The sequence below is a fragment of the Eleutherodactylus coqui genome, chromosome 1, assembly GCF_035609145.1.
Source record: "Eleutherodactylus coqui strain aEleCoq1 chromosome 1, aEleCoq1.hap1, whole genome shotgun sequence".
Lineage (NCBI taxonomy): Eukaryota > Metazoa > Chordata > Amphibia > Anura > Eleutherodactylidae > Eleutherodactylus > Eleutherodactylus coqui.
The window spans coordinates 382023599-382047676 of NC_089837.1; the positions used below are offsets into that span (position 1 = coordinate 382023599).

The 24078-nt window shown below is 48.7% G+C and overlaps 1 protein-coding gene across 1 annotated transcript in view; it reads right to left on the bottom strand.

Moving 5' to 3' along the window:
- Positions 1-23050, bottom strand: part of ATP10A (ATPase phospholipid transporting 10A (putative)) — a 147652-nt gene extending 124602 nt beyond the window's left edge. The window contains exon 1 of the mRNA XM_066579259.1: positions 22362-23050. Coding sequence (XP_066435356.1) covers positions 22362-22825 — 464 coding nt within the window. The 5' untranslated portion in view covers positions 22826-23050. The remainder of the gene's footprint in view (positions 1-22361) is intronic.
- Positions 23051-24078: the final 1028 nt, after the last annotated feature.

A 24078-nucleotide genomic window follows, 5' to 3' on the forward strand; every position in this document is an offset into this window, starting at 1 on the left:
TTTAGCAGTAATGACGTGTTTTTGACAGCATTTAGGATGCATTTTTTGCACAGCTGAAAACACAGCCAAGGAAACTGAATGCCAGAACGGAGCCAACTGGCATACCATGTTTCCCCAAGAATAAGACCCTATCATATTTTTTATTTTTGCCGCAAAAGAAGCAGTGTCTTAATTTCGGGGGATGTGTTTGAACACCCGTCTCCAGCAAGAGATTGCTATGATTGATTCTCGAGCGCTGCAGCTCAGCCAATCAGAGTCAGTGCTCGATGAACCAATCACAGCCATTCAATGAATGGCTGGCTGTGATTGGCTGAGCTGTGGCACACAAGAACCAATCAGAGCAATCTCTTGCTGGAGGTGGGGTTTTCAATCCCCAATACCAACAAGAGATGCTCTGTCAATGCTGACAACTGTACGCGAAGGACACAGATGTAGTGTAGCCAGGGCTTATTATCGGGGTAGATCTCAGGGCAAATACGGTAGCAACCTACGTTTAACTGTACCAAGTTGTGTGGCGGTTTCATTTCAATGGGTGATGCACAGCATTTAAAAACACTGAACCGCCCAAAAATAGAACAGACAGCGTTTGAAAAATGCAGCATTAAAAACGCTGTGTTTTAACACCTGTCTGAGAAGCCCCATTTTAATAAATGGCAGCGCTTTACAGCGTTTAGTGCAGCGCTGAAAACACAGCGTTAAACGCTGAAAAAAAACACCTGCGCGAGGGAGGCCTTAAGAGTCTCAGTTTATACCATACATTCACTACAAAATGCTGTAACACATTAGATACCAACAGTACCAGACAAGCCTTACTGACCTAGAATGGGTCTGCCAACATGTCCATCGTTTTACCAAAAAAAAATAAAGCTGCACGTATGCTACTTTTTTTTCTCCAAATTTTACTGGTGCCCGGCAGAGACTGCGATGCAGGTGTTCCCGCAGCCCGAGCCAGAACTTCATCTATTATATGTCCTATCAACTGACTTGGATTTCCTAGGCCCAGTGCTGTTCAACATTTTTATAAATGATCTGGAGGAGGGAATTGATGGGAAACTGATTAAATTTGCTGATGGCACAAAGCTAGGAGGGATAGCTAACACTAGGGAAGAGACAGAGTATTAAGAAAGATCTACAAAAGCTTGAACAGTGGGCAGCGACAAACAGAATGGTATTCAACAAGGAGAAATGCAAAGTTCTACATCTGGGCAAGAAAAATGAAGAAAGCACATACAGAATGGGAGAAATTGGGCTAAGCAGCACATGTGAAAAAGACTTGGGTATACTAATAGATTATAGACTGAACATGAGTCAACAATGTGATGCAGCAGCCAAAAAGGCAAACACAATTCTGGGATGTATTAAGAGAAGCATAGAGTCTAGATCATGTGAGGTCATTATCCCCCTCTACTCTTAGTCAGACCTCATCTGGAATACTGTGTCCAGTTCTGGGCACTCCAGTTTAAAAAAAGACCGACAAATTGGAGCAAGTTCAGAGAAGAGTTCCCAAGATGGTGAGCATTCTGCAAATCATGTTCTATGAAGAACGGTTAAAGGATCTGGGAATGTTTATCTTGCAAAAAAGAAGGCTGAGAGGAGACTTAACAGCCGTCTACAAATATCTGAAGGGCTGTCACAGTGCAGAGGGATCAACCCCATTCTCATCTGCACAAGACAAGACTAGAAGCAATGGGATGAAACTTTCTGACAGTGAGGGTGATCAATGAGTGGAACAGGTTACCACGGGAGGTGGTGAGTTCTCCTTCAATGGAAGTATTAAAACAAAGGCTGGACAAATATCTGTCTGGGATGATTTAGTGAATCCTGCACTGAGCAGGGGGCTGGACCTAATAACCCTGGAGGTTCCTTTCAACTCTACCATTCTATGATTCTATGTATTCCAGTGCAGTTGCAATACTAATGGATCATAAGGTTGTATTTACATCAGCGATTTTTTATCTCTGAAAACAGACAAAAAGTGAGGGCTCCTGTCCACGAACGATCTTGCATTGCGTTACCCACGGCGATAATCCATCCGCGAGTAACGCAGTGCACGCTTTCCATAGCGTTGCTATGGAAGTCACAGCCCCCTGTACAAGAGCGGAGAATCATAGCAATTCTCCACTCGCGGAACTCAAATCGCGGCATGTCGCGATTCTCTGCGATGAGCCCATCGGTCAGATAGGCTCGCCACAGAGAACTGTCAGTTTTCTCCCCTGCTCCCTGGAGGCAGAATTTCGCTAGCGATATTCCGTCTCACCCGTGGACAGGGGGCCTAAGGAAAAAAAAACAAAACATCATGGCGTACTTTGGTCTAATTTTGGGACGGAAATCACCCATTCAAGTCAAGCTGTGCATTAAAAAAAAAAACAAAAAACCACTAAAAACGTACTGCACTCACATCTATTTTTAATACATAAGCAAGGGAAGCATTAAAAAAAATAAATAAATGTCGACAGGGAACTTTTTTTTCCTTTACATGTGTGAAAAATGCATGCAGAAAGTTGGAAAAAAAAACAAAACACACACACGGGGTGACTTTTTTCATAGATCACAATCACTTGTGTGAATACAGCCTAAATGCTATAGAAAGGAACAACCGATACGTGTACACAATCTTTCACAACTTCCATTGCTGTTGTAGAAGGGTAGTACACCGAATGGCCTGTAGGTGGCTGTAGACAGGTATTCTGGTCCTTGAAATGAGAGAAAACACCTGTAGGTGTGGCAGGAAGATAAAATTATCAGTTCCTGCCACACTCATGGGGAAGTTGGCTGAAAGCCAGAGAGGCTTGTAGGAGCAGACACCAGGCACTTGGAGCCTAAGGTCCATGTGGACCTGTCTGGGTCTGACAGAGGAGGATGCCCTCAAGATACCCTGGGTGGGAGATAGTGACGGGGACCCTGCAAGCGTTGTATGTACCACGAAGATGTGCGATGATATAAAATAAAGCTGGTGGAAGCTACAATTTCAAGAGGTCTGACTCTCCTGCGCCTTTACGTACATGGTTCCAATCCTGCTGAATAGAAAAGATGGCGATCCTATAAGCGAGTAACCCCCAAGGTGCAACAGGGTCTATCTATCTCAATTATGGAAAAATAAAAATAAAAACACAGCATGGAATTAGTCTATGACAAATTGCTATTCAAAAAAGCACATTTCATATCTAAAGGATCACTCACATGAGCATATTTAGCCTGTGCAATACTAAAAGCACATTGATTTACATTGGGCTACTCAGACCTATGATTTTCAAGCGTGTAGATAAAAAAAAAAAAAAGCAACATTTCCTAATTTGGTGCATAATACACACCATTATAATAATCTGGTGGATAAATATGTGTATTTACTGCATAACACATATAATGCGCAGACTAAATACGCTTGTCTGAGTCAGCCCTAAGGCTATGGTCTCATTTGTGTTCAGGCAATGCCAACCAAGGACAGATGCCTGGTATGATGGAAAACAAACACCAAGTGGGCTCCATTAAAGTATGAGGTTTGTTCGGCTTCCATCATGATTGCCCACATTTTTCTGGACAGAATAGTGAAGAATACTGCCATACTGGTCTCCTGTGGTGCAGAGTGTTAAGGCAGCAGTATGTAGTCCTCAGCTCTGGCTCATGACCTGAATGTTGCAGGTTCAATCCCTACGTGGTTCAGGTAGCCGGCTCAAGGTTGACTCAGCCTTCCATCCTTCCAAGGTTGGTAAAATTAGTACCCAGCTTGCTGGGGCGTAATAAATATATTAGTGCTGCGTAATAAGTTGGCACTATACACACACAAGTCCCTTTTTACCTTATTTAATTCAGAATTTTTTACCGTATCTGCGGAGAACAGCCACAGAACAAGCCTTTATGCATGTCAATTGGCAAGAAAATAAAGTTATGGACTTCTAATTCTGCATGTAACACTTGTGGACTTTGAGTAAATGGTCATCAAAATTCCCAGTAGACTCTCTGCTGCCTAACGGACGCACCCAAAGGGGCTATTCACAAAGAAAATGGGATACAGAAATTCCACCTGAATAGGGTTTACAAAATTGATGCACATGCTGATGAATGAATCACAGAAACGTCTGCGTGGGAACAAACACTTCTATGGGTGAAAACCTGCCATGCGTATGCCCATACGTAGAACCACATGGCACAAAGTAGTGCGAGATTGAGAATACAAAGCTTCAACCAAGGAAGCATGATACATTATCTATGAAGGACAGTCAGTCATACTCGCTTACAATAAGCAATGTTCAACTAATTTACACTTTGCACTTGACAAACTCACAGCTAGCAGATAATTGTGTGGCTGCACTAAACGCCGCCATTCTCAACGCTGGAAAGTTTCTAGAAAACTGCCAAGTTTCATTTGGATCAAACAAATGGAATTTCTAAGAGCTGGCGATCGCTCCTACTCACTTGGACAACATAATGCTTTTTTTTTTTTAAGAGGCCCATAACGCCAAGACAAAACAGAATCATCCTGCATGGCTGCATGGGTGGTCCACAAGGGGCAAGCTCAGGTGCAAAGGCGAAAACCAGCAAATGCATAAACAAAAGCGAGGTGCGTTAGGGCTGCTGCACACTGGCCATCGCGGTATTCATGCTAGGGAAAAAAAACAACTTTTTTCCTGCGCTTTTTGAGCGTCAGTGCTGCTTCTTTTAGCAAAAACATCGTTGCCACTTTCGACCTTGTTGTACCTTTTCTCGCGCAATTTTACCATGATTTTTTAGTCAATCGGAGTTTCTCATGCTAACACATCGCATGAAAAAAAAAAAAAAAGAAAAAAAACGCAAAATCGTGCTTTGCGATGCGATTAAAAAAAATAAATAAATTTTTAAAAAAAGAGAGACCTCATGGAAAAACCTGAGAGATAAAAACCATGGCGCAATTTTTCTTTCCTGCAACATCACATGAGTGAAAACATCGCAAATGTGAAGGAAACCATTGAAAATAAATGGTTTCTAAATTCTGCGTTTTCACTCACTGTCGCATCACGTGATTTTATCGCCAGTGCGAAGGCACCCTTTAGTTTGAATGTCTCATCAAAAGACCCGTCAGGTGAACAATTAGCTGCTATTAATAAAGGACTTGAATCATCCCCACAAATACTATACAGTTATTAGATTTTTGTTAGACTTACACATTTTGTAGGAATTAGTGACTGAAAAATATATTGGTTGCACCAAAGTTTTGATCTGAGATCAACAAGAGAAGATCCAAGACCAAGTAGTAAAACGCTGCACCAACACGGTTTAGCCCGCGATCTTGGTTACATTTATGGCCACAATTTTGGCAAATCAAACTAGCTGAAATCCAAGATGTTGGACAAGACTGATAGCTCAATAGGATTTTGCTGGCTGGTAAAGTTACACCCATATTTGCTGCTGGTAGCGGCCATGTTTTTACTATCGCTATGAATGCTGGGAAGATCACTTGATTACAGTCACCAATCACCGTGCTCAATACATTTTTTTCTAGGTTCAACCTTTGATTGCAGAATAAGCGAACTTGGATTAAGGACAAAGTTACACCAACCCGTTTTGATCTAAGATTTGGAAAACAAATTTCAACAGCGGATCGCATAAACCTGGATCAACAGCATGGTTGGTACAACCAGCCCCATGTCAATCAGAAGGGAGGTTGATCGGCAGAGGCTGATGAACATGGCACTTTTAGTGCTGATGTGTGGAAGGCTCTTTATAAAAATATTGCCCAAGATCATAAACATTCGCAACAACTGCCAGGACATCCAACAGTCTCATGTGTGAATTCAGTTCTACAACCTTTAGCAATTTACCTTGATACCTTCTTGCAGAATTTTGTAGCCAAATTGCCATTTTGTTTCAAAGATACAAATAATTTTTATCTAGAACAGAGCATACAAATGTTACAGAAATTATTTCAGATTTGGGTCTGTCTTTTACATGCAGCAGGGGACATCATGGGGGTATCCGCAGCCCAAAGTTTCACACTCTATGTACAATCATTGCCAAAAGAAACACCTAGAAGAAGTACCCTGTTGTACCAGCTCTAGCTTGTATACAAGATGTGATATGGGCAGGCATAAAGGCTCTAATACCCTGTTGTACCACCTCCAGCTTGTATACAAGATGTGATACGGGTGGGTATGGAGGCTCTAGTACCCTGTTGTACTGCCTCTAGCTTGTATACAAGATGTGATACAGACCGTCATAAAGGCTCTAGTACCCTGTTGTACCACCTCTAGCTTGTATACAAGATGCAATACGGACAGGCATGGAGGGTCTAGTACCCTGTTGTACCACCTCTAGCTTGTATACAAGATGCAACACGGACAGGCATGGAGGCTCTAGTACCCTGTTGTACCACCTCTAGCTTGTATACAAGATGCAATACGGACAGGCATGGAGGGTCTAGTACCCTGTTGTACCACCTCTAGCTTCTATACAAGATGAGATACGGGCAGGCATGGAGGGTCTAGTACCCTGTTGTACCACCTCTAGCCTGGATACAGGATGTGATACAGGTGGCATGGAGGCTCTAACACCCTGTTGTACCACCTCTAGCTTGTATACAAGATGTGATACAGGTGGGCATTGAGGCTCTAGTACTCTGTTGTACCACCTCTAGCTTGTATACAAGATGTGATATGGGCGGGCATGGAGGCTCTAGTACCCTGTTGTACCACCTCTAGCTTGTATACAAGATGCGATACGGACAGGCATGGAGGGTCTAGCACCCTGTTGTACCACCTCTAGCTTGTATACAAGATGCGATACGGACAGGCATGGAGGGTCTAGCACCCTGTTGTACCACCTCTAGCTTGTATACAAGGTGTGATACGGTGGCATGGAGGCTCTAATACCCTGTTCTACCGCCTCTAGCTTGGATACAAGAGGTCATACGGGCAGGCATGAAGGTATACAGTTTCTGTATGGTATCTGCAGCTTATTGGTCTACACTTGTTGAAATTGAGCCTCTAGACTGCGCAAAAATGAGGATGTCAAAATTGGCATTTCAGATGATCCCATACATGATCTATTGGCAATAAATCTGACAAATGGGCAGGTCATGGAAGTGTGACAATGTTGTGGAGGCTTCCTGTCACCCCCCCCCCCCCCCCCCCATCCCCGTGTGTGCGGCCAAGCATTATCCTGCTGGAAAATGCCTCTTGGAAGCCGCCATGAGAGGAACACATGTGGACATCCTGAAGCTAAGCTGTCATTGTCCCTCGTACCCCTGCCATGGGTGACCATTACACCAACAGTTGGGCAGTGTGCAGCTCAACAGTAAAGGCAGGATTGAGACACGCACGCCCAGGTCTCCAAACACAAACAAGGCCCTCAGTGCCCAAATTAAACATGGATTTGCCACAAAAAACTCTTTACATTCTGCAGCAGTCTTGTTTCATGATACCACTGCAAATGGAGGCAACGGCGAGTAGGTGTCGAAGGTAGTACACATAATTGACGACATTAGACCAATGCCACGCGCCTTGAAAAAGTAGCGATACAAGGGCCTATAATAATTGTGCCATCTGTCTCTGGATGGAGGACAACGAAACAGTTGTAGTTACTTGTACTTGTCGGCCGATCGGCCGATCCTCTTTTCTAGGGACCTGTCGAGGGCGTACCGAGTCTGGTCACCTTGTGTGCGTACCCTCAAACATCTACTGGTCCCAACACCTCGTAAAAGTCTGGTCCAGGACGGCCCAGGTGGCAGGAAATTCGTTGATTCGACCACCGTGCTTCTTGCATTCTAATAATGCCCCTCTCAAGCTCTGTTAACGGGGTGAAATCTCCTTGATTGCATTGTAGAGGCTTCTAACGGTCAACAAGCTCTACACAAGCGGAAAAAGACATCACTACACACTAGTAGCCTCTGAGAGACTTTTATAGACCATGGGGGGGGGGGGGGCACTTTTAGGGCTCCTTCACGCTGGAGAGAAAATTGCGATCTCCTGCCGCAGCTGCGCCAGGGGTTTCCTTCAGCCCTGCAGTGATGTGAGGCTGTCGCATCCAGGGGTTTCTAGGTGTTTTTAATGGGGCTGGCGGCAGCAGCCCGGACCCCATTGAAGACAGTGAGAGAACATCGCGATCTCCTGCTGTGGCTGTGACAGCCGTGGAGGGGATTAAGAGAACCCCTGCAGGAATGTGAGGGTGTTTCCTTGTGAAAACGCCTCGCATCCCGGGGTTTTCAGAAGGATTTTGTGGGTGATATTGGTTCATGAATCACAGCCCCATAGCACTCTCGCCAGCGTGCAGGAGCTCTTAGCACAATTCTACTCACTTGCATATCTGCCTGAGATGTAACTGCATGCCAAGTTTTGCAGCAAAGCGACAATTTCTTTTATGGGCTTGATTTTTTTTTTTTGTAAAGACAAAGATTAACAAAAGTTTTCGAAGTTTATAAAAATATTGCCGAGGTAGGTGGATGACATTTCTGTATTATGGTGAAGGACAAATAGGGAGTTATTCACACAGTATTTAAGTAGTTGACATGAGTTATTGTATTTTTCGTTGGAGAAGAGTGCAAATAAAATCCATTATTTGATGCAAAGATTCTGAGAAATAATAAATCATCCCCTACATTATACTGTAAGCGGACAGGTCTGTTTGTGAGGAATGAAAGCCTTTACTGGATGGCCAGAAAGTCTGTTGACCAAGACCTGTAGAATCTGCTTTGATGATGAGGATTATAGTTTGCATATGGCCAAAATGGTGGAACAGTTTAACGATAGAGGATATGATAGACAGGAGGTAATGTACAGAGTGGGTGAAAACAAGCAGATTGGCAAGAGCAGAAGTTAACCAAGTGATGCGAGCCGATATCTGTGCGGAAAACCATCACAACGGATGTATTTAAAAATCCCACAAATAGTTCTTCTGCCCATTTGAGCTGCCAGAATTGTTCCTCGAGTATTACAAAATCCGTTTTTTGTCATCCAACTGAAGGATTTGAAATTCCCATTAGGGTAACTTCACACATAGTAGAGACCTTGCAGGTTTTCCACAGCGGAAAATCCACACAGTTTCCACTACATCTGAACGTACTTTTAAAGAGTTTTCCTCATGTAAGTGCAGAAATAACGTGTAGTTCTTAGAGTGTCCGTGTGGCATGACATATGTCAGTCAGACCTGCCATCCAGTTAGGCTTGGCATCAGTAAACACAGACCTGCTATTACATTGTATGCACAGAGGTTGGCAAACACACACAGTTCTGAGTCCACCTTGTAAAGCTTGCCCGGATGGGATGCGGACTGACTATCTAAAAAGTTAGTGCAAACTACGGCTGGACACCATTTTTGTGACACTAGACATCTGCTCCATGAATTGGAGGCACGGCTGACCCATTTATTCATATGTATATACAGAATGTTTCCTCTTAGTTTTCAATGCTGCATCTATAAAGAAATGAAGATTGTTTAATTAATTGTGTCCTTGGTCTCCTCTATTGACAGTGCTTTATCAGAAGTATCAGTGGTTGGGGTGTACCCAAGCCGAATTGTAGGTCTCTCATTTGACAGTGGATTTTTCACACTGAATTTCTGCAGCTTTTTCAGAAAAAGCCATGTATATGGATCAGATTTTAACAAGAGGTGCTGAAAACAATCCACAGTGTAATGGACACGAGATTTTCAGTGCCGATCTCACCTCTTCAAATGAAAGGGTGAAAGCTGTATGAAAATCCATGTTACATGCCGATTTGACGCGGATGGGCACAAAAATCTGCTGCAGAAAATCCGCTGTGTGCGAAAGCAGCCTTAGGGCCCAAACCAGAGGTGGAACGTATAAAGGGAAATAAGGCTGGGGTCACACAGCACGTATTCCTGGCGGAAATCTTGCAGTTTTGCCACAGCAAAAAAAACACAAGATTTCCGCCGGGAAAGCGCAGCTTCAAATGCCATGGGTTTTGGAGCGGCCTTGCCGCATACTCTTCCATTGCGGCCAACGCTTTCATAGAGGAGAGCGCGTCCGCGACGGGAAAAAAAAAATAGACATGCTGCGGTCGGGGAAACCGCGCTGTAGTGCCGGCTTTGCTGTGACAGATTTGTCAAAAATCTCGTTCACAGGGGAGGACCAATCTCGTCAACACGGCCGGCTAATGCAGGGATTAGTGGCCGCAGGCAGATTTACCGCAGCGAAATTCCAGACGGAATTTCCGCAGCAAATCCGCCCTGTGAGAACACAGCCAAATAATGGGAAGATTTGCATTTCTTCTGTATTTTGGACCCACTCCTGGTTGTGGCTTACAGAATACTGATGGGTGACTAAGCCCTTAGGGTTATGTTCACACAGCAGGATTCACTGTGGAATTTTCTGCCTGAATTAGGCCTCATGTCCACGGGCAAAAGAAGAATTAAAATCCGCAGCAGATTTTAACTCTTCTCCTGCCCACGGATCCGCACCCCATAGGGATGCATTGACCACCCGTGGGTAGATAAATACCCGCGGATGGTCAATAAAAGTGATTTTTTAAAAAATGGAGCATGAAAAAATCTGGACCATGCTCCATTTTCATGCGGGTCTCCCGCGGGGACGGCTCCCGCGGGCTTCTATTGAAGCCTATGGAAGCCGTCCGGATCCGCGGGAGACAAAAATCAGATTTTACTCACCCGCTCCGTTTCTTCTCTTCGCCGCGGCGCCATCTTCTCTCAGTCGCGGCCGGATCATTCTGCTTCGGGACGGCGCATGCGCGCGGCCGGAAAGAAGATCCGGCCGCGACGCAGAGAAGATGACGCCGCAGCGAAAAAAGTATCCGGAGCGTGCGGGAGGTGAGTTAATTCTGATGTATTCTTATTTTCAGCGCTCATGTCCGCGGGGCAGGAGGGACCCGCTGCAGATTCTCCATGGAGAATCCGTAGCGGGCCTGATTTTCCCCGTGGACATGAGGCCTTAGGCCTTTAAAGCAGCAGTACAATCTGCATCCTTCTGCAGCAGTTTTAGCCGCAAATCTGCAAGTAGATTTAAGACGGGTAATGAGCAAAATATCCGTGCAGAATTCCTATGCGGAAAATCACGATTGATGCAGTAACAGGATTTTCTGCATCGTAAGAGCTGTTACCCACTAGCGATACTTTTCCCTGCGATGCCACGGCGAGGATTATAAAACCAATGATTTTCAATGATTTCATACTCATTTGCAATTTTTCACTCCAGCTTCGCATCGCAGAGAAGAAATCTGTGATATCACTCAGTGTTTTCAATGGGGCCAGCGGCAGCTGCGCTACCCCTATTGAAAACATAGGGAGTATATCGCGGACTTCTGCCACAGCTGTGACAGCTGCGGCAGGAGCTTCCGTCATCCCGCGGGGACCGCAGGGATGAAGGAATCCTCTGCCACAGCTGTGACAGCTGTGGCAGAAGTCCAGGATGCTATCCCATTGCTTTGCATAGGGTCGGCGCTGCTGCTGCCGGCCCCATTGAAAGCAGTGGGTTGTCGGCAACCCCTGCAACATGATTTTTGGGGAAGGGCTTGAAATATAACCCCTTCCCTGAAAATCATCCCTAGCTGGGATGAAGGAAACCCCTGCCGCAGCTGTCATAGCTGTGGCAAAAGTCCGCAGTATACTTCCTATGCTTTCAATGGGGCTGGTCCTGCTGGCGGCCCCATTGAAAGGATTTTGCAATATCGCAGCTTTTCTTTTGCGCTGTGAGGCGAGTGTTTTCACTCGCTCTCACAGTGCAAGAAAAAGAAAAACGCTAGTGAAAAAAAGCACAAACTGCTGAAAAAACAAAAAGAAAATTCTACTGCCTAACGTGACCCGCAGTGAGGATTTCAAATTTAGGGCTCAAGTCCACGGGAAAATAAAATTTAAAAAAAACGCGCGGGCCTCCTGCAGATGTCATTTTTCCCTGGCGTGCAGATTGCACGTGCCAAAAAACAACATGCTTCATTTTTGTGCAGTTTTCCTGCATGGACGGCTCCTACGGCTTCGGCTGAAGTCAATGGAAGCCGTCCGGATCCGCGGTACAGACGCAGCTGTCACTGCATCCGTGCGGCGGGACCACAGGAAAGCAGGACTTAAAAAGAAGATCCAGCCTACACAGAGGGGAGTCCCACAGCGTCCAGACAGGTGAGTATCTTGTATTTTTTGGCCTCATGTCCACGGGCCGGGTGGAATCCAATGCAGGACTGTGCACGGGGAAAGCATGCGGGCTCGTGCACACATGTCAATTTATACTGCAGAGTTTCACAACCTAAAATGGTGAGCGAAATCTGTGGCGAATATGCAACCAAAACCACATAACACTGGCAGATTCTGTCAGAGAATGGCGCCAACATCCGCAGAAGACAATCCGCAGGTGAAGTGAAGTCCCATGTGGACATACCCTGAGGCTTTAATCATAAGAGTAAGGCCGCCTGCACACAGCAGAGCCGAGTTTTGCATGCGGGAGCCCGTAGTGGAATCCGGCTGTGATTGCGGCTAGCGGCCCCGCGCGTACAAAGTATTCTTTCTTATTTTTCTGTACTGTGGATAGCTAAGGCGAGCCACCGGCAGACATGTGCAATGCAGATTTTTTTTCTTCAAATGTTTATTTTTCCCGCGCCATTGCTAGGCGATGGACGGGCCGCGGGTCAGACAGCTTCCACTGACTTCAATGAAAGCCATCTATATGGACACTGTACAAAAATGGAGCATGCTGTGATTTTTCCTCCGCTCACAGAAACCAAATGAGGTTTCTGCAAGTGCGAAGAAAAAAGCGTTTTTTCCATAGCATGCTATGAACGGTTTTTGCTTCAGATCCACGGTGTAGCGGATTCCGCAGCAAACAAAATGTTCGTGTGCAGGCGGGCGAAGATTTGTTGCAGATGTTTCTACGCCTAGCTCATTCACCTGAATACTTAGTAAAAACGGATGTAGATGCTGCAGAAACAGCGCCATTCTGATATATACAAATTATTTTTCAATTGCAGAAATGTGTGCGCCAAATCTATCGCGTGGGATCACACGTATTTGGATGGAACCCTCCCATACAGAACCACGTGTCACAGAGGAGGCCGACTGATAATACAAGGAAGCGTCACACACATTCCTGTGCAGTCATTAGTAATATGCAGCTAATTAACACTTGACAAACTCACAGCTGGAAAATAATTGTGTGGCCGCACTAAACGCCGCCATTGTTAGCGCTGGAAAGTTTCTATAAAACTGCCAAGTTTCATTTGGATGAAACAAATGGAATTGGAATTTGTAAGAGCTGGCGATCTCCGCTGCTCGCTGGGACAACGTAATGGGTGCCGACTGGAGCGGGGCAGCAATGTAAAGCAGATGTAGGGAGCCATGCCACACATGTAGGAACAGGAAACACTGACCCTCCCCGGCAGGAGCAGGACATGATAATAAGGCTGGCGTGCGGGGTGAAGGAGAGAGGCGGCACTGCCCACCTCCCTCCCCTTCTCCTATGAATGGAAAGCACAGAAGCAAGGCTCAAAACGTGGCAGACTTTACTAAGTAGCTTCTTGTCTCCATCCTCACATGGAGGCGGACTAGGGTGGGCTTCTGTTTAACCCCTGCACAGCTGACACCATATGTCATCCTCTGCAGTATGGTGGTGTAGTGTGATACCATGTATATCATCCAGCCCAAACCATCACACATACAGAAAGCGCTAAATCTGTTTGTTTGTGTCGTATATTTGTTTGTGTCGTGGATACAACGTATCCACGAGCGTTCTTCACTACCCGGAGACGAATACTGGCATAATTAAACATCGAAAACTCACTGACTTCCCCTGTAATTTTTGGTACCAACAGCAACCAATCACAGCTTAGCTTTCATTTCTTATACTTCTGAGGTAAAGTGAAAGATGCGCTGTGATTGGTTGCTATAGGCAACACAGCTTTCCTTTTGGACGGCTTCCATAACAGTGCGGTGCTGGGGTCATTTGTGGCCCACTTTGTATAATCTAGGACCGCTATTCATAAAATCGCCTTACAACGCAGGGCATATCACCTAGTGTACAAATATATCACAGCAGCATGTTCATGGCATGACAAAGCCAAACCGATGTATGAGGGGGCTACACCATAGTATACAGCGCAGGAGCCTATCCGAGAAACGTTCTAAAAAATGGTCCAAGGTGTGTGGTGCCCTTAGTGCACAAATTTAGGCTAGGGCGACACGTGTCACATAAACACTGCGCAACTGTTTCAGGGTGGCAAGTTGGCGGTTTTAAAAAAATAATAAACTACATATCACAGGAAAGTCGCAGTTACACGCAATATAAAATATCAATGATGGAAAAGTCACTTGCGACTTGAATCCAACAGAGCTGAATGATTTGTAGCTGCGGTGTGGCGTGAGATCACACGTCATAAAGTGGCACCACTGACCATCGCTGTGTGCCATGCATCGCCCTAGCTTAAAACTGCATTCACACACGTATTTGCGCATAAAAAAATTTGTGTGCAAAATACGCAGAAATCAGAATCCACTGATTTCCATGGGCTCGTTCACATGCGCAATTCGCAGGAAAAAAAAAAAAAAAACAGCAGCATGCTCTTACTTTACCTGTGCAAATGTGCAGTAAAAACACATCTTCAACTCATTAATGAATGCAACTAATGTGCCATTTTAATGGCCAAAAGCATTGGGAGGCATGAAGTACAGTAAAAAAAAACAAAAAACGCCATTGCGCATGCGTGTGCATCCGGTCTTGGGCCACTTTCACACAGCTTAGAAAATCATGCGATATTTGTGCATTGCAAGATGTACGAATTTGAACCCCACTCTTTTGAATGGAGTCATACACATGAGGCTTCTTTTCCTGCATTGCGGTGTGAAAATAAAAAAAATAAATAAAATTATTTTTTTTTAAATCACTGCATGTCCTGTCTTTGGCGCTTCCTCAAAAAACCTTGCCCATTGTTTTTAATGGGGCTGGAAAAAACATTGCACAATGTGCGAGGTGCATGCGAGGCCTCCCATTGACCACAGCCGTGGCGGAGGATCGCTACTCCCTGAAGTGATGGGAGGGGTTAGTGCCACAAACACCTCACATCCACTGAGACATCACATGTTCCCAAGTGCTATATCGGCTGAGATCCACGGTCAGATATCGCGCTCGCCCCTGTAAAAGGAGCCTTTGGCCGCCCTCACACAGCCATTGTTTACAGGGGTTTCATGCACTTTTCAAACGCTGTCTGTTCTATTATAGTGCGTTTCAGAGACTTTTAACGCACGGCATCGACCACTGCAATGACGCGGTGCGCTAACAACATGGCGGGTTTATTAACCCCTGTGTGGGAGTGGCCTTGGCCTTTTCTTTTTGTCTCCAATCACTCAGAGATGCTGCAAGCAGAGGTTTTCGTTTAAAGGGGTTGTACCAGAATCAACTTTTATCACCTATCCCTAGGATAAAAGCTTGATGGTGGTGGGGTCCCAAAAATGACTAATAAGCAGATTTAAAAAGGTTACTGAAAAATAAAATTACAGAAAGTGTTTGAATGTAAAGAAAAAACTGCCATGACAAGCTTTCAAAAACAGCTGAGCAGATAGTGTGTGAAGGAGCCTTATGCCCCTTTTACAGGGGGCCATTCTTGTTTGAACGAGGGTGACGTGACCGCTATTTGTTCGCACTCGTGCAGAATGTTTAGACAGGCAGATCTTCGCTGAGCGGGGAGCGTTCAGAATATGCCAGAAACCACCAAAGACGGACCCCATGAGAATCAAGAAAAACACCATTGAGGATTGTTCATGTCAGACAAGTGCTGGATCTGACATTTCTGTCATTTTTAGCCCCTATAACCGAACAGTGGAAACCCCCAGCCTGCATGTGAGCAGAGCTTTCAAGGGGTCTCATCATTAAAACACCAACTGGGCACAGCATAATATGAAAAAAACGTGCATACTCGCCCAACAGGTCAAAAATATCAGAAAAAAAATAGGTTGTCACGGGAGAACACTTTTAGCTAAAGAGTGTTCTGTTCTTCATAGGACCTTACTGAAAATTTGGCTATACTACACCTGGACTAATTCTGTGAAAGCCAACCTTTCTTGCAGTAATCGATATCATTACCCAGTTCTGTGACTTCTGCTGACATTTTGACTCATTGTCAAAAAAAAAAAAAAAAATTAAGCACCTAGAAGTTGTCGGAATCGAATTAAATTTTCTCTGTGTAATTGTAACGTTGATATAAGTAAGTGATTACAATATCAGAGCAAAAGGATCATTTATTGTGGGAAACAGACCCATTGAAGGGAGGCTCCAGTACCCTGTTGTACTCCTTCTAGCTTGGATACAAGATGTGATGCAGACGGGCATGGAGACTCTAGTACCCTGTTGTACCACCTCTAGCTTGGATACAAGATGTGATACGGGCAGGCATGGAGGCTCTAGTACCCTGTTGTACCACCTGTAGCTTAGATACAAGATGTGATACAGGGAGCATGGAGGCTCTAGGACCCTGTTGTACCGCCTGTAGCTTAGATACAAGATGTGATACGGGGAGCATGGAGGCTCTAGTACCCTGTTGGGCCGCCTCTAGCTTGGGTGCAAGATGTGATGCAGACGGGCATGGAGACTCTAGTACCCTGTTGTACTGCCTCTAGCTTGGGTGCAAGATGTGATGCAGACGGGCATGGAGACTCTAGTACCCTGTTGTACCACCTCTAGCTTGGATACAAGATGTGATACGGGCAGGCATCGAGGCTCTAGTACCCTGTTGTACCACCTCTAGCTTGGATACAAGATGTGATACGGACAGGCATGGCGGCTCTAGTACCCTGTTGTACCACCTCTAGCTTGGATACAAGATGTGATACAGGCGGGCATGGAGGCTCTAGTACCCTGTTGTACTGCCTCTAGCTTGGATACAAGATGTGATACAGGGGGGCATATAGGTTCTGTATGGTATCCTGCAGCATGTATGTCTACATTTGGTGTAACTGAGAATCTAGATAGGGTAAACTCATAGGCTGTAAAAAAAATGGTGGTCCTATACATGTTCTACTGGCGACTGTCCAGGCCATGGAAGTGTGGCAATATTGTGGAGGCATTTCTGTGACACACTTGCTGTGTTCGGCTGAGCATCATCCTGCTGGAAAAATGCCTCTTGGAAGCCGCCATGAGAGGAACACATGTGGCTGCAGGATGTCCTGAACATATCGCTGAGCTGTCATTGTCCCTCATAGCACTACTAGGGGTGACCGACTGTCATATCTGATAGCCCCCCAGACCATCACATTAGCAGTGGGAGCAGTGTGCCACTCCACAGCAAAGCCGGGATTGAGGGGTACAGGTGCATCTTGTTTCCACCGGAAGAATGGGTAGACATGGGTTAGCCGGGTTGACACAAGCGCCTGGAAATGGTTCCGACACAAAGGCATATACCAATGGTGCCACCTGGCCCTGGACGGAAGACAACAAAACAGCTGGAGCTGCTCGTGCTTATCAGGCAAGCAGACGATGCTCTCTACCGGTGGTCTGTTGAGGGCATCCTGACCCTAAACTGCCTTGTATGCATGCCCATACGCATGCACTGGTCCCAATACCTCCCAACAGTCTGGTCAGAACGGACCACGTGGCAAGCAATTAATTTATACGACCATTCCGCTTTTCACATTCCAATAATGCCCCTCTCAGTCTGTTAACTGGGCAAAATCTCTGATTGCATCGTAGAGGCGTCCAGTGGTCAACAAGCTCTACACAAGGGGATAAAGAGGTCACTGCACAGTAGTAGCCTCTGAGAGACTTGTTATAGCCCAAGTGCAGAATCACTTTTAGGGCCTCAGGTGACAAGACAGTTCAACCAATGACACCACAAATCTAAGCATTTGCATATCTCCCTGAGATGTAGCTGCATGCCGAGTTTTGCAACAAAATGACAAATTCTCCTAGGGACTGGATGTTTCAGGGTTTTTTTAGCGCTGTCCATGTATACAGCACACGGCAAAAAAATACGGCTATATGCCTTTAGCCTTAGGCCCAATGTTCACGGGCGGATTTGATTTTATCCGCAAATCAAGCCGCCTATAGGGATGCATTAGCATCCGCAAAACAATTTTAAGCATGCAGATGTGGGTTTTTTTTTCCCGGCATGCGGATTGCACGTGTGGAAAATAATCGCAGCATGCTCCACTTTTCTGTGGGTCCCGCAGGACGGCTTTCATTGAAGCCAATGGAAGCCGTCTGATCCACGGCACAGCCGCAGCTTTCACTGTGGACGTGCCACAGATTCACAGGAAAGCAGCAGATTTTTTTTTTAAATTGCACTGTGCATGCGTCCGGCACGTCGCCGGCTTGTCCAGACGCACACGCCGTGCTGAAGAAAGAAGACCCGGCACGGAGGAGACCTGTGCTGGATCTGGACAGGTAAGAAAATGTATTTTCCTGTCCATGTCCGCGGGCATGCACAGATTCTGATGCGGGATTCAGCAGTGGAATCCATGTGTGCAAGTGGACATTGGGCCTTAGTAACTAAGGGAAGACTTTAAATGGGTGGTACTTACTTTTTTCCCCCTACGGGCTGGCACAGGTGTCGACTAATAAATGGGGCTATACTCCTCCGGCCTCCGGATACTTCAGGTACCAACATTGAAGCCAGTTATTGGCCTAGGCAGAACATGACAATGCTACCTGGGAGTATGTGGAGACTGAATCGCCAGGGGCACAGAACAGGTCGGCATAGCTCTGTTTATTATTTTACACCTGTGCCAGCCTGTAGAATAATAAATAAGTACCACCGGACAAGCTACTTGTTGATTATATTTTCTGGTCATCACGTTGACAACGTTATGTGTTAAGGCATCTCATCTGGATGAGTACATCACACTTCATTACAGCAATCAATACTAAATAGCAGGAGACCTCACCACACCAACATCCAGCTGTTCTGCAGAAGACCATCACCCCATCTCTTTCACACTCCAGCAGTAGACCAAGCATCACCCACCATTCCTCCAGTAGACCTGGGCAAGTCTCCTACACTCCGCTAGCAGACCTTGCCATCACCCACAGCTCCTCTATTCTCCTCCACTACACCTGGCATTACCCACCACCCCTCAACTACACCTAGCATCACCCACCACCCCTCAACTACACCTAGCATCACCCACCACTCCTCCACTACACCTAGCATCACCCACCACTCCTCCACTACACCTGGCATCACCAACTGCTCATCCACTCTCCTCCTGTAGACTCCTCCTCCACTACACCTGGCAACACCCACCTCTCCTCCACTACACCTGGCATCACCGACTGCTCCTTCGCTCTTCTCCTGTAGACTCTTCATCCACTACACCTGGCAACACCCACCTCTCCACCACTACACCTGGCATCACCGACTGCTCCTCCACTCTTCTCCTGTAGGCCTGGCATCACCCTCCGCTCCTCCAATACACTTGGCATCACCCACTGCTCCTCCACTCTCCTCCTGTAGACCTGGCATAACCAACCACTCTCCTCCTGCAGACCTGGCATCACCGACTGCTTCTCCACTCTCCGCCTGTAAACTTGGCACCACCCCCCGCTCTCCGCCTGTAGACCTGGCACCACTCCCCGCTCTCCGCCTGTAGACCGGGCACCACCCCCCGCTCTCCGCCTGTAGACCGGGCACCACCCCCCGCTCTCCGCCTGTAGACCGGGCACCACCCCCCGCTCTCCGCCTGTAGACCGGGCACCAGCCCCCCGCTCTCCGCCTGTAGACCTGGCACCAGCCCCCCGCTCTCCGCCTGTAGACCTGGCACCAGCCCCCCGCTCTCCGCCTGTAGACCTGGCACCAGCCCCCCGCTCTCCGCCTGTAGACCTGGCACCAGCCCCCCGCTCTCCGCCTGTAGACCTGGCACCAGCCCCCCGCTCTCCGCCTGTAGACCTGGCACCAGCCCCCCGCTCTCCGCCTGTAGACCTGGCACCAGCCCCCCGCTCTCCCCGCCTGTAGACCTGGCACCAGCCCCCCGCTCTCCGCCTGTAGACCTGGCACCAGCCCCCCGCTCTCCGCCTGTAGACCTGGCACCACCCTCCCGCTCTCCGCCTGTAGACCTGGCACCACCCTCCCGCTCTCCGCCTGTAGACCTGGCACCACCCTCCCACTCTCCGCCTGTAGACCTGGCACCACCCTCCCACTCTCCGCCTGTAGACCTGGCACCACCCTCCACTCTCCGCCTGTAGACCTGGCACCACCCTCCACTCTCCGCCTGTAGACCTGGCACCACCCTCCACTCTCCGCCTGTAGACCTGGCACCACCCTCCACTCTCCGCCTGTAGACCTGGCACCACCCTCCACTCTCCGCCTGTAGACCTGGCACCACCCTCCACTCTCCGCCTGTAGACCTGGCACCACCCTCCACTCTCCGCCTGTAGACCTGGCACCACCCTCCACTCTCCGCCTGTAGACCTGGCACCACCCTCCACTCTCCGCCTGTAGACCTGGCACCACCCTCCACTCTCCGCCTGTAGACCTGGCACCACCCTCCACTCTCCGCCTGTAGACCTGGCACCACCCTCCACTCTCCTCCTGTAGACCTGGCACCACCCTCCACTCTCCTCCTGTAGACCTGGCACCACCCTCCACTCTCCGCCTGTAGACCTGGCATCACCCTCCACTCTCCGCCTGTAGACCTGGCACCACCCTCCACTCTCCGCCTGTAGACCTGGCACCACCCTCCACTCTCCGCCTGTAGACCTGGCATCACCCTCCACTCTCCGCCTGTAGACCTGGCACCACCCTCCACTCTCCGCCTGTAGACCTGGCACCACCCTCCACTCTCCGCCTGTAGACCTGGCACCACCCTCCACTCTCCTCCTGTAGACCTGGCACCACCCTCCACTCTCCTCCTGTAGACCTGGCACCACCCTCCACTCTCCTCCTGTAGACCTGGCACCACCCTCCGCCTGTAGACCTGGCACCACCCTCCACTCTCCGCCTGTAGACCTGGCACCACCCTCCACTCTCCGCCTGTAGACCTGGCACCACCCTCCACTCTCCTCCTGTAGACCTGGCACCACCCTCCACTCTCCTCCTGTAGACCTGGCACCACCCTCCACTCTCCTCCTGTAGACCTGGCACCACCCTCCACTCTCCTCCTGTAGACCTGGCACCACCCTCCACTCTCCTCCTGTAGACCTGGCACCACCCTCCACTCTCCTCCTGTAGACCTGGCACCACCCTCCACTCTCCTCCTGTAGACCTGGCACCACCCTCCACTCTCCTCCTGTAGACCTGGCATCACCCTCCACTCTCCTCCTGTAGACCTGGCATCACCCTCCACTCTCCTCCTGTAGACCTGGCATCACCCTCCACTCTCCTCCTGTAGACCTGGCATCACCCTCCACTCTCCTCCTGTAGACCTGGAATCACCCTCCACTCTCCTCCTGTAGACCTGGCATCACCAACTGCTCCTCCAATCTCCTCCTATAGACCTGGCATCACCCTCAGCTCATCCAATACACCTGGCATCACCCACCGCTCCTCAGCTTTCTTCCTGTAGACCTGGCATCACTCACCACTCCTCCACTACACCTGGAATCACAGACTGCTCCTCCACTCTCCTCCTGTAGATCTGGCATCACCCACCGCTCATCCAATACACCTGGCATCACCCACCACTTCTCCACTCTCCTCCTGTAGACCTGGCATCACCCTCCGCTCATCCAATACACCTGGCATCCTCCTATAGACCTGGCATCACCCTCAGCTCATCCAATACACCTGGCATCACCCACCGCTCCTCAGCTTTCTTCCTGTAAACCTGGCATCACTTACCACTCCTCCACTACACCTGGAATCACAGACTGCTCCTCCACTCTCCTCCTGTAGATCTGGCATCACCCACCGCTCATCCAATACACCTGGCATCACCCATCGCTCCTCCACTTTCCTCCTATAGACCTGGCATCACCAACTGCTCCTCCACTCTCCTTTTGTAGACCTGGCATCACCCTCAGCTCCTCCACTCTCCTCCTGTAGACCTGGCATCACCCTCCGCTCGTCCAATACACCTGGCATCACCCACTGCTCCTCCACTTTCCTCCTGTAGACCTGGCATCACCAACTGCTCCTCCACTCTCCTCTTGTAGACCTGGCATCACCCTCAGCTCCTCCACTCTCCTCTTGTAGACCTGGCATCACCCTCAGCTCCTCCACTCTCCTCCTGTAGACCTGGCATCACCCTCCGCTCGTCCAATACACCTGGCATCACCCACTGCTCCTCCACTTTCCTCCTGTAGACCTGGCATCACCCTCAGCTCCTCCACTCTCCTCCTGTAGACCTGGCATCACCCTCAGCTCATCCAATACACCTGGCATCACCCACCGCTCCTCCACTCTCCTCCTGTAGACCTGGCATCACCCTCAGCTCATCCAATACACCTGGCATCACCCACCGCTCCTCCACTTTCCTCCTGTAGACCAGGTATCACCCACCTCTCCCAGACTCACCTACAGTAGACCAGGCAGTCCATATGGTTAATCTCCTTGTCGGAGCGGTACCGGCGATAATCCTCCCACAGATCCTTGATGGCGGTAACGGCCAGTATGAACAGCACCGGAGCCAGCGCCAGCTCAGGCTTGAAGGCATTCACGGCGGGCACGAAGTTGAGCAGCGCGATGAACACGAAGTAGACATTGGCCAGCCGGTGGAACTGCTCGAACAGGTTCTTGGGCAGGAAGGAGAGCGCCGTGTACTTGGTGGTCTTGATGGAGTTGCCCGCATACTGCCGGTTGGGGTTCTCGGTCGCCGCCTTGCCGGTCGCCTCATAGAGCAGATTGGAGCGGACAGTCCTCGCCTTGTTCTCCTTATGACTTTTCCTCCGCTTCTTCTTCCTCCTCCTCCTAGCGCTGCCCTGCTCCTCTCTTGCCACCTGGCACTTGGGGTCCCCATCTCCTCCGGCCGTCGCCTCCATAGCTCTACGAACAATCGGCGAGCGGTGTACACGTTACTTGTCCCTCATGTCCCGCTCTACACACAGGCCTGCCGGCTCGCATCGTCCCGCATGGCACTTGTACGGGCGGAGGGGAGGGCGCGCCGCATCTCCGTCTCTTCAGGAACTTTTTTCTCTGATATTTTGGGTTCCCGCTTTGAACTTTCGTCTCCTAACTTTCGAGTCTTACTTGGAGCCCCGCCTCCTCCTCCATGGCCCCGCCCCCGGTGAGTGTCACCAGTACAGTCCGCATAGTTTCCGCTTCACTACGACTCTGACTGGGAGGACGGGGGGAGGTTATCGTATCACTGCTAGCACACAGTCACCACACAGCGGACCCTATACAAACAGTGGCGTTATCTGTGTGCCCAGACAGCCCTGGCGGCTCAGTCACTGCTAACCTGAGCCTTCCACTCACTGCTACCATGAGCCTCCTCAGTCACTTGTCCCCTGAGTCTCCCCAGTCATTGCTAACCTGAGCCTTCCACTCACTGCTACCATGAGCCTCCTCAGTCACTTGTCCCCTGAGCCTCCCCAGTCATTGCTAACCTGAGCCTTCCTTCCAGTCACTACTCCCCTGAGCTTTCCAGTCACCACTACCCTGAGCCTCCTCAGTCACTACTCGCTGAGATTCCACTAATTGATAACCTAAGCTTTCCAGTCACTTGTCCCTTGAGCCTCTCCAGTCACTTGTCCCCTGAGCCTCCCCAGTCACTTGTCCCCTGAGCCTCCCCAGTCACTTGTCCCCTGAGCCTCCCTAGTCACTTGTCCCCTGAGCCTCCCTAGTCACATGTCCTCTGAGCCTCCCTAGTCACTTCTCACCTGAGCCTTTCCTGTCTCTTGTCTCCTGAGCCTCTCCAGTTTCTTGTCCCCTGAGCCTCCCCAGTCACTGCTAACCTGAGCGTTCCTTCCAGTCACTGCTCCCCTGAACTTTCCAGTCACCACTACCCTGAGCCTCCCCAGTCACTACTCGCTGAGATTCCAGTAATTGATAACCTAAGCTTTCCAGTCACTTGTCCCTTGAGCCTCCCCAGTCACTTGTCCCCTGAGCCTCCCTAGTCACTTGTCCCCTGAGCCTCCCTAGTCACATGTCCCCTGAGCCACCTTAGTCACTTCTCACCTGAGCATCTCCAATCTCTTGTCTCCTCAGCCTCTCCAGTCACTTATGCCCTGAGCCTCTCAGTAACTGCTCCCCTGAGCCTCTCTAGTCACTTGTCCCCTGAGCCTCCCACTCA